The sequence below is a fragment of the Cyprinus carpio genome, chromosome A12, assembly GCF_018340385.1.
Source record: "Cyprinus carpio isolate SPL01 chromosome A12, ASM1834038v1, whole genome shotgun sequence".
Classification (NCBI taxonomy): domain Eukaryota; kingdom Metazoa; phylum Chordata; class Actinopteri; order Cypriniformes; family Cyprinidae; genus Cyprinus; species Cyprinus carpio.
The window spans coordinates 15,129,201-15,140,565 of record NC_056583.1 but is presented as its reverse complement, the minus strand read 5'-3'; the positions used below and the strand labels follow the sequence as shown (position 1 = coordinate 15,140,565).

Sequence of the window (11,365 nt, the reverse complement as noted above, 5' to 3'; positions counted from 1 at the left end):
AATTTTAGAGTTTATAAATGAAAACCTTCTTTACGGTCACCAGGGGGATTAAATGGGTTAACGTTAGCCTACTAGAGGAATTCAACGAGGCAATTCGACGAGGCTATTCGCAACAGTTCACTTGCAGACCGCCCCGCTTCAGAGGCGTTGTTCAAACCTCTGTCATAGATAACAAATCTATTGTTCTCCGGCAGGAGGTGCAAACACTGCTTGCAAAAGGCAGTGTGGAAATAGTGCCCCCAGTGAACAGCGAGTTAGACTTTTTCAGCCACTATTTCCTCATCCCAAAGAAAGATGGCGGGCTCAGACCCCTTCTTAGTGAAAGTGATGTGACATGCAGCCAAGTATGGTGACCCATACTCGGAATTCGTGCTCTGCGTTTAACCCATCCAAAGTGCACACACATACTGTGAACACACACCCAGAGCAATGGGCAGCCATTTATGCTGCAGCGCCCGGGAAGCAGTTGGGGGTTCGATGCCTTGCTCAAGGGCACCTCAGTCGTGGTATTGAAGGTGGAGAGAGCGCTGTACATTCACTCCCCCCACCTACAATTCCTGCCAGCCCGAGACTCAAACTTGCAAGTCCAACACTCTGACCGTTAGGCCACGACTTCCCCATACTTCTAGATCTCAGACACCTGAACAGCTCGCTTATGCGCCGGTCGTTCAAGATGATTACGGTCAAAAAGATTCTCACGCATATTTGCCCCCAGGATTGGTTTTTGACCGTGGATTTGAAAGATGATTACTTTCACATCCACATAGACCCCTGTCACAGGCCGTTCTTGAAATTCGTGTTCAAGGGAGTGGCCTATCAGTATGCAGTCCTTCCACTAGGACTGTCCCTGGCCCCATGCACTTTCACAAAGTGCATAGACGCAGCTCTGTCCCCTCTCAGGCAGATGGGAATCCGCTTATTGAACTACCCCGACGATTGACTTGTTCTAGCCAGATAAGAACGGGAACTGACCGCTCACAAATGGCTGCTGCTCAGTCACTTAGAAAGCCTCGGGTTGGTCATCAACCCACGCAAGAGCCAGTTGCTGCCCAGACGATGAACTGTCTTTCTGGGAACGGTTGTAGACTCCGCCCTAATGCGGGCATGGATCTCGCCGGATTGATCCCTGATGATTCAGCTATTGACAGCTTCCCTCAAACTGGGGACGACACACTCCCTGAGGGTTTTTCAGAGGCTGCTCGCCTTATGGCCGCTGCCGCCTCTGTAACTCTGCTGGGCCTGCTCCACATGCGGCCCCTCCAATTTTGGCTAAAAGCCTGAGTCCTGCCCCACGCTTGGTGCTTGAAGAGATTTCTGGTCAGGGTGGACCACCACTGTATAGAAGCTGTGGCCCCCTGGAAGACCACTCACCTGTTTCAGACAGGAGTGAGGATGGGTGTGACCTCCAGAAGGAAGGTGATCACAACAGACGTGTCAAATTCCGGGTGGGGCACACTGTTGGAGGGAAATCCGCAATTCGGCTCCTGGACAGCTCAGCAGCGATGCATACATATCAACTGCCTGGAAATGTTGGCGGCCTCTTTAGCCCTGAAATCCTTCCTTCCAGCCATCAAGGGCCACCATGTCCTGGTCCATTCGGACAGCATGACAGTGGTGTCTTATAGCAATCACCAAGGCGGCCTCAGGTCTCACGCCTTATACAGATTGGTTCATCACCTCCTTCTTTGGGCACAGAAGGAACTCCTCTCGCTAAGGGCGGTTCATGTGCCAGGCAAGCTGAACCTGGGAGCGGACATGGTGTCCAGAGGCAAAGTAGCCCCGGGCGATTGGGTGCTACATCCTCAGACGGTGCAGCGAATTTGGGAGGTCTTTGGGAAGGCAGAGGTCGACCTCTTCACCTCGGAAGACAACTCTCATTGCCCAACATTTTTCTCAATACAGAGATACGTGCTCTGCATGGCAATTGGACCCGTTTTCATGTGACGTGTCCTGTGTGCTGACCTTTCTGCAAGAGTTGCTGGATAAGGGGCGTGCCCCATCCACACTCAAAGTATATGTGGCAGCCATCGCGGCGAATCATTCTCTCGAGGCCGGTCATTCAATAGGCAGAAACAACTTGGTCGTTAAATTTCTGAAGGGCGCGAGGAGACCTAATCCTCCTTGCCCTCAGACTGTGCGGTGTTGGGACTTATCCACGGTCCTAGGGGCCCTAAAAAGGCCCACATTTGAGCCGCTCAGTTTGGCTGACTTGTGGGCCTTATCACTTAAAACGGCCCTTCTTCTTGCTTTGGCGTCGGTTAAGCGTGTGGGTGACTTACAAGCGCTGTCAGTCAGCGCTTCGTGTCTTGAGTTTGGGCTCAATGACTGCAAGGTCATTTTGAAACCGAGACAGCCGAATGATCTGATGAATGGCGATACGGGCCGACTTATATAGCACTCGGCCCCGCCCCTTCTGGCGGGCTGAAGCGCCATTGGTTTGTGCAGCTACACAAACGTGAACAAATCAGGCTTCAGCAGAAAGGAAAAAAGGAGTTTTCCTATACATAACGCTCGTTCCCTTATCTCAGGGAACCGGGTTACGTTAAGTAACTGAAAGTGTTACTTGTAAACGTTCCTTGTTAGCTGGGTATGTGTTTTCATTCATTAAAAGGCAGTGGACCCATAAACAACAAAAGGTAGAATGGTCAGTCGCATAGAAGTATAATCGTACACTAAGCTGCCTTATTTATAGAGGCATTTAACAGGAGATTTAAACATCGAGCACTTTGTCACCACCTACTGACCATAACAAAAAATGTAATAAAAATAAAAATAATAAAATCTGTACAAATTCTTTAAGTAGCATGGTTACATTCTTAACAGCAACAACATCAATAATAATAATGGAAAGTTTATTTGTGTAGCAGTCGCTTTTATCCACAATGACTTGCATATGAAAATAATAATACAATGTTTTAGAAAGAAACGTTTCAGTTACTCAATCGTGCACTAGAAAAGTAAATGCGACTACAAAACCCAAACTGCTTCCGCACGCACGCACGTATGAACGCACTTCCGGTTGGGCTCGCAAGTGTTTGTGGGCAGTGAGATTTTTGAATAGGGAAGATGGCAGCTGCGGCAGTGGTGGAGTTTCAGAGAGCTCAGTCTCTCATCAGCACAGACAGAAACGCTTCTATTGACATTTTACATTCAATAGGTAAAACTGTTTTCAAATCCTTCGGTAGAACTTAACTTTTCACTCAGCATGGCTACTTTAGTGCTTCAGTATTAGGAGGAATCGGGAGCCATGAGCCGGTGCTGACTCACTGTACTGTGTGCGCGCGCGTCTCAAAACCTAGTAAGCTGCCTCCGTAGGCAACATTTTTGTACCTTATGGCCGCGTTCGAAAGTTCAAATCGACCATAGAACAAAGACAGCTTGTTGTGCTTCTTAGGCGTGCTTGAACATTTCAATCGAACGTTGGAGCGCACCTCCGATTCTCTAAAAACTGTCTAGGTAGGCAGCTCACTACGGTTTGAGACACAACCAGTGTGTATTGATAGTTAGCCTGAAAAATTAGCCACCCTTCCAGGCCAAGGCGCATTTTATCACACACAGTTGGGAATTGTTTTAATTTTGTATTAATCGTAGCTCCACCGATGACATTTTATTTTGAGATTGGCCTGTTTTGACAATCTTAACTTGATTGACGTGTTTCATACCATCCTTAAAGCAAGCTTTGACATTTCTGTTTTTGCTGTCGTGACATTGGCTGAGATTTCTTTCTTTCTCTGTTTGGCTGCTGAAATCATAATTATTTTTTTAATAAATAATTGAGCTTGCTAGTTAGGGCATAACACGCAGTCTTAGATTAACGTTAAATAGTTTGGTAGAGTTAAAGCGGTTGTTTTTGACTAATTAAAACTTGTGCTTATTTTCCATATTTTGTCTGTTCATTTTTAGTCGTCTCCAAGACCTTTTTATGTCAGCCTGATTCTTTTTTCTTATTATTATGTTTCCTTCTTATTATTTTTCCTATGAGTAACATAATGACAAGTTGGTTTCATATTAGATTAAACAAAATAATTATGCATTGGACTTGGCTTACGTTAAATTATTCTTAAAGGTGAAGTGTACTTTTTTTTTTCTTAGAATTTTAAGTACTTAATCCAGTTTAATACGCAGAGACAGGTATAAGCAAGCAATCGGTAGGTTGATTTTCCCGGAAAAGCGTAAACACTGGGACGTTATCACAGCATTTCTATTATTTTGAACACCTTGACAAGCCCAACACGGTAACAATGGCTGAGCAATGGCAGTAGTTTAGGGGCGGGATTATGTATTGTTTTTACCAATGGCTGATGGGGGGAGTGTTCAGGGAAAGCTGTTGAAAGTATTTCATGACATATCATTGAAGTCGTTTACACTCACATGAGATTAAGACAACTTTTCAGAAATTGGGTTGGGTTTTGTTTGTCTCGTTTCATGGATGTGCTACTTACAAATGTTTTTAAAGTTTACGGCCATTATACAAATGGTCATTCATCACATTTAATGTATTTATGTCTTTTTAATTTTTGTTATTTTAATATTTTTTTTATTTAATATTTAAGAATTTAAATTCTAACAGCAGCATATATTATATTAAATTATAATATATAATATCTGGCATTTTCAGTGAGACGAGATGTCCAGGATGATGATGAAGAGGCTGTTCGTGTCAAGGAGCAGAGCATCCTTGAGTTGGGCACTCTCCTGGCTAAAACGGGACAAGCTGCAGGTTGGAATCAGTGTTTTGGGTGGAGGGGGTGCTGTTCCTGCTATAGGAATGTTTTACACATCATCATTACTGTTGCATGTTACTTTAGAGCTCGGTGGCCTGCTGAAATTTGTAAGGCCTTTCCTGATCTCCATAAGCAAGGCAAAGGCAGCACGGTTGGTGCGCTCACTCCTGGATCTATTTCTGGACATGGAGGCTGCCACGGGCCAGGAGGTAGAGCTATGCCTGGAATGCATCGAATGGGCTAAAGCTGAGAAAAGAACCTTCCTCAGACAAGCCCTAGAGGTAAACAAAATTTGCATTAACAGCTTTGGACTATCATGTCAGCCAGTAATTAATCATGGGCCAGTAATTAATATAAAATCGGTAGTTCCAACTCTAAGATCTGAGTAGATGCTCTGATGAATAAAAAGTTTAAAGGAACATTTATTTGAACTTGAAGTATTAATATTGCTAATGTCACATTAAAATATATATATATATATATATATATATATATATATATATATATATATATATATATATATATATATATCTATATATATTAAATGAATAAAAATAAATAAATAATGAATTAAATTAACTAGCAGTCGACAACAGTATAATTATCATTATTATCCCTTCTCTTTTTTCACCAGGCTCGACTAATTTCACTGTACTTTGACACAAAGAGATATCAAGAAGCCCTTCAGCTGGGTAAGAGTGATGTCATGTAGTAATATATATATATATATATATAGATATATATATATATATATATATATATATATATATATATATATATATATATATATATATAGGGATTCAAACATCTGAGCCAAATAAGAAATTCGTGTTTATTCAATGTAAAAAAAAAAAAAACAATGATTTGACTTTTTGCTCAGATTATGATTTGCAATAAACTGAAATTTTAATTAGAAAATTGCAAAATATAAGCTTCCACACTAATGAATTCTGTCGTATAAGTGTAAATTTGTAGTACACTGTAGTACTTTTGATGTGCTTGAAACTTTATGATTAAGATTATTTAAGATAATGTTCTCTGTTCATTCTCTTTAGGTTCCCAGTTGCTGCAGGAGCTGAAGAAGATGGATGATAAAGCTCTGCTGGTGGAGGTTCAGCTGCTGGAGAGTAAAACTTACCACGCTCTCAGCAACCTTCCCAAAGCCAGGGCTGCCCTCACCTCAGCCAGGACCACCGCCAATGCCATTTACTGTCCCCCAAAGCTCCAGGCAGCTCTCGATATGCAGTCAGGCAAGTCTCTCTTCTCAGTTTAATGATCTTCAAGTGCATTTAAGATTGGAATTTTGTTTCTTATTGGTAGGTGACCGTTTCACCCTTTTACTCCAGGTATCATCCATGCAGCTGGGGAAAAAGATTGGAAAACTGCTTACTCTTACTTCTTTGAGGCTTTTGAGGGCTATGACTCCATCGACAACCCCAGGGCAGTCACTGCACTGAAATACATGCTTCTCTGCAAGATCATGCTCAGCTTGTAAGTGAGATAACTGTTTTCAGGTGATCCCTGTTTGTGTGTGGGAGGATAATACAACACAGAATAATATAACAGTCATTGTGTTAGTTATCTGTTAGCTAGATTATACACTACTGTTCAAAAGGTTTGGGTTGGTAAGATTTTTTTTTTTTTTTTTTTTTTTTTGAAAGAAGTATCTTATGCTCATCAAAGCTGTGTTTATTTGATTAAATATACAGTAAAAAAAAAACAAAACAAAAAACAGTAATATTGTGAAATATTATTTCAATTAAAAATAACTGTTTTCTTTGTTGGTATATTTTTAATTTTTAAGTTATTTATTCCTGTGATGGCAAAGCTGAAATTTCAGCAGCCATTACTCCAGTCTTTAGTGTTACATGATCCATTCTAATATGCTGATTTAGTGCTTAAGAAACATTTATTCTTATCAGTGTTGAAAACTTTTTTTTTTTAAGTTGCTGCTTAATATTTTTGTGGAAACAGTAATACATTTTTGTCAGCATTGTTCAATGAATATAAAGTTCAAAGAACATTTGAAAATATAAATTATTTGTAACATTATAAATGTCTTTATTGTCACTTTTGATCAATACAATGCATCCCTGATGAATAAAAGTATTAATTTCTTTTCTTCCAGGCCAGAAGAGGTACAGGCCTTGATCAGTGGCAAACTGGCTCTGCGATATGCAGGGCGACAGGTAAGCTCATTAAAATTCCAGTGTCTTTTTATAGATGAAATTACTGCTTACAAACAAATGCTCTGCAGTGGCACTTCATGGTTCTTCGTGCGCCATGCTTTTATGTTTGCTTTTAACAACCTACTACACATTAGACTTTTTTTTTTTTTTTCTCTCTGAGCAAGTGCTCATTTATAGTTGTGCCCTGTAATTTTTTCTTCAACAGACCGATGCACTGAGATGTATAGCACAAGCCAGCAAGAACAGATCATTAGCAGATTTTGAAAAGGTGAGGTTTTGACCGTCTGTAATATATTTGTAATTGAAGTCTTTGATGTCATGCTCAGCTTTCTGCTCGCTGTTTCACACATGGGCCCTGACAGAGTACACTAAAGAGCTGAGAGATGACCCCATCATCAACACACATTTGGCCAAGCTTTATGACAATTTGCTGGAACAGAACCTCATTCGGGTCATTGAGCCTTTTTCCAGAGTACAGGTATTGTGTGCATAGATATTTTCATTCTAAAGTGTGTCATTTATTTATTTATTTTTTTGTGAATGTAATTTTTTTGAAAACATAAGATTTAATTTACAAAGAACCAAAGCCTACAACCTTTTTATGCCTTCCCCCCCTCTTTTCTCTATTTTCAAGATAACACACATAGCAGGCCTCATCAAACTATCAAAGGTACGAACTGTTCTCTTCTGTTCATATACTTTTGACTCTCATACAGAGTTTCCACTTATTATACACTCACAGTGCACAATACCACCAGAAAAAAAAAAATCATGTTTTTAAAAGCTTACTCGAAAGTGTGCAATAAAAATAAACTGTGCTCATAAAAAGCTGTTAAAGGGATAGTTCGCCCATGTCATTCCAAACAACATCATTCATCTTTGTAACACAAATTAAGATAACTTTGATGAAATCCGAGAGCTTTCTTACACTGCATAAACAGCAAGGAAACTACCACGTTCACGGCCCAGAAAGGTAGTAAGGACATTGTTAAAATAGTCCATGTGTCATCAGTGATTCAACTGTAATTTTATAAAGCTACGAGATTTAGGGCTTAAAGTTCTCTGGCACCGTGCCGGATCTCCGGTGTGCAGAATTTGGCTGCGGAAAAAAATAATCCTACATTTAAAAAAAATCTTGTTGATTGATATCACTTTTGAGTCCATGAGTTCACCTGCCAATGGTATGAGAGGAGCAGCTTTCACTCTCAACCAAACTAACATTACTAGCCAATCAGAATCTTTTTCTCTTATAGACAGACGCGCATAAATGGTATCCAATTGCAGAGTCGCATCCCTGATGAATGGAGAAGTGCGACAAAAAGCTGCGTGGCGCAATGGTCAAATATATCCATCTAACGCATATTTACATAGAGGAGCTAATTATAATAAAGCTAATTATGAGCTTTGTAAATAGCTCAAGAGTAATCATATCAGAATGATATGAATAATGACAGAATTTTAATTCTTGGGTGAACTATCCCTTTAAGGTAATCTTTTCTTACTTGAAACAGAGTAGAGGATTAGACATGGAAACAGTATTATTGGATGGTCGATATGTCATGACTTAACAAGTGAATAGTTTATAGCTTTAATGTTTTAAAAACTGATATTATTTTTAATCATAATGACACTCAATGTCACTACAAAAAACAGCAACAACAAAAGCTATGAAATGAACAATGACTATATTATGATGTATACATGATCACTAAAATGGACATCTCTTTCCGTTATTTGTTGTGGCTTACAGGATGATGTTGAGAGGAAACTGTCACAAATGATTCTGGACAAGAAGTTTCATGGTTTGTCATGATTTTTCTTTTCTTTCTTTTTTTTTTATTATAAAATATTATTTAAAGGTGCAGTGTGTAATATTTAGGAGGATCTATTGACAGAAATGCAATATAATATACCTAACTATGTTTTCAGAGACCTTACTTAATGATTAATGATATGTTAATGATTTGTTTTTATTACCACAGTCAGCTGCTGAAACTTCTAAAGCAGCTGCAACCACAAACCGTTAATAACGGTGTTGGTTTTACCATATCATTTCTATCCCAAGTCAGATCCTGAAAATGCAGATTGACTTGAGCAAAACGTTTCACAGTGGAAAGTTTTTATTTTGTAAAGTCTCTCCCTCTGTCTTTGCATGTGCCTTTAAGTGGGCATTACCATAACGTATGAAGTAGACGTTTACAGAAGTAATATCTGAACTTCAGTCTTTCATTTTAGGCAGGTCTGGAGCGGTGTTCTCTGTTAGATGGAATAAATCCATATTGTGGGAGACTATGAGCTTTGTAAACTTTTGGCAAAATCCCCAAAATATCTTGAATTCATGGTCTGATGGATTTCTACTATTGCAGGCATTCTTGACCAAGGTGAAGGAGTGCTCATCATATTCGAAGAGCCCCCTGTGGACAAGACTTACGAGGCAGCTCTTGAAACCATACAGAACATGAGCAAAGTTGTGGATTCACTGTACAACAAGGCTAAGAAGTTAACATAGGTGAGGCATTTCGAAAAATAAAGTGCACACAAGTTATTTTGCTCTCTAAATATCCATGCTTTTATGAAATATGGTTAAATCTTTATCTGTAATTCATTTATCTGATTTTTGAAGCACGTCTTCATGTTTCTCTCCTGCAGAATAAACATCAGAAGCTGCGACGGTGTGAAATGGTTGTATGCGTGTGAGTGTGTCTGTGTGTATGGCCAACATGTGGAACTTTTTTTCTCACAGCAAAAAGGGACACCATTGAGCAAGATCTACTTGTTCCCCAGTTGAGAGTTTTTAATGTTTCTTCTTTCGAATGGACAATTTCATCTTTCTGATCCTCTGATTTTTTTTTTTTTTTTTTTCTCTGTATCTCAACGGCCAACACAGGCCATCAGGGAATGTTGTACAACTACAATAAATCCTAAAATGTCATATAGAACTGTATAGCTCTTCTACATTTAAAGTTTTTTAATTACAGCAACTTTGTGATACAGACTCTTGGGTTTTGGTTATCTGCGGTTCATCGGTTGTTTCAAGAAGTGCACATCTTTTTCCTCATTTTATGGATGCACATTCTAAATGATTGTTTTAGATGAGAGATTCAAAGAAACTTGGCTGTAAGGAAGAGGCTCTGTAATAAGCACAGTTGCCAATCATATTACCACACACACACTAGAAAATTATTTTCGAAGTTCGTATGATCAAGAGTATTGTTTGCCGTTTACTTTTGCAGTATGCCGTCTTTACAGTTTTGTATTTACAGTGTACTGTTTGCCAAGTAGGGGGGTTATATTAAAGGCCCAGTCCTACAAAGGTTCAGTCCTCTTTGATTAAATTAACCTTTTCTCCAACACACATTCATGTCTGCACTGAAATGTATTCTTTCATTCTTTTGTTTGTTTGTTGTGATTTTTTTTTTTCTTTTTTTCTGATCTTTTCGGATCAGTATCTCAATGCAATCTCCATTTCTAGTTTGCCAGCAATAGACCATTGTATAAGTTAAATACCATCAATGTTGTTATTTTAAAATTCAGTGTTTTGTACAATTTTTTTTTTTTTTAATCTCACTGTTTTCCTGTAAATGTAAATGCTCACACATCCTTTGCAAAAATAATTTTTCATTTATTCCATTTAGTGTGCAATTATAAATATTCAACAACAACAAAAAAAGTAATTTCTTGTGGGAGAATGATGTTTTTAAATGAAAATGTTGATTTGAGAGCTTCCTGCATGTGATTGTGATTGATTTGTAGTGATGATCTAGCATTGATCATTGACATTGAGCATTTAGTGAGACATTAAACACTTTGGAAAGTAATGTTTATTTTATTTTTAATTTTTTTTTGTGCCTAACATTGAAAAGTGGTCCACAAAAGTCCTCTATCCAGAGCTTAAGTTCTCAATGATTGAAATCTTGGTATAAGCAGATTTCAGTTCAAGGAAAATGCTTTATTTTTGTAAGAGTTGGCCTGTTCACTTATTAAAGTGTTTTGATTACATTTATTGGTTTTGAGGGAAGTTATCCTTATCCCTTGTTGGTACATGAATATAATAAGGGCAATTTCCTTAATGTGGAAGCAAGTGTGTTTTCTTGTGATGAAAAGTATTTAGGCATTTTCGCAACAAATACATTAGGATTGAGTGCTAAATCACAAGGACATTATTTCATGAGAACCAAAACCAATGTATTATTTGCTGTGGTTAAAACAATATTAAATCAGAGTAGAAAAACAGTAACCTCATTATTTATTTGAAGCTCAGACAAGTTCAGATCTTATACACTGGAATAGCTTTTTAGTAAAACAGACTAGCTCAGATGACTATATTAAATGTTAATGCATAAAGCTGGAGACTTCCAAGTTCCACTTTTCAAAGAGTTTATGTATTAGTTTGTTTCTCTAGTTATAAATATTTATAATTATGACCACAGAGGGCAGACAGAGTTGATGGGA

The 11,365-nt window shown here is 38.7% G+C and overlaps 1 protein-coding gene across 1 annotated transcript; it reads left to right on the top strand.

The window, feature by feature from the left end:
* Positions 1-2,999: 2,999 nt before the first annotated feature.
* On the top strand, positions 3,000-10,731 carry LOC109076685 (26S proteasome non-ATPase regulatory subunit 11B-like). The gene is made up of 13 exons (XM_019092358.2): positions 3,000-3,157; positions 4,619-4,720; positions 4,809-5,005; positions 5,359-5,416; positions 5,780-5,974; positions 6,071-6,215; positions 6,853-6,913; positions 7,119-7,181; positions 7,266-7,391; positions 7,548-7,583; positions 8,664-8,715; positions 9,280-9,422; positions 9,563-10,731. Exons 1-12 carry the CDS (start codon positions 3,067-3,069, stop codon positions 9,420-9,422), a joined length of 1,269 nt encoding a protein of 422 aa, XP_018947903.2. The 5' UTR covers positions 3,000-3,066; the 3' UTR covers positions 9,563-10,731.
* The last annotated feature ends 634 nt before the right edge of the window (positions 10,732-11,365 follow it).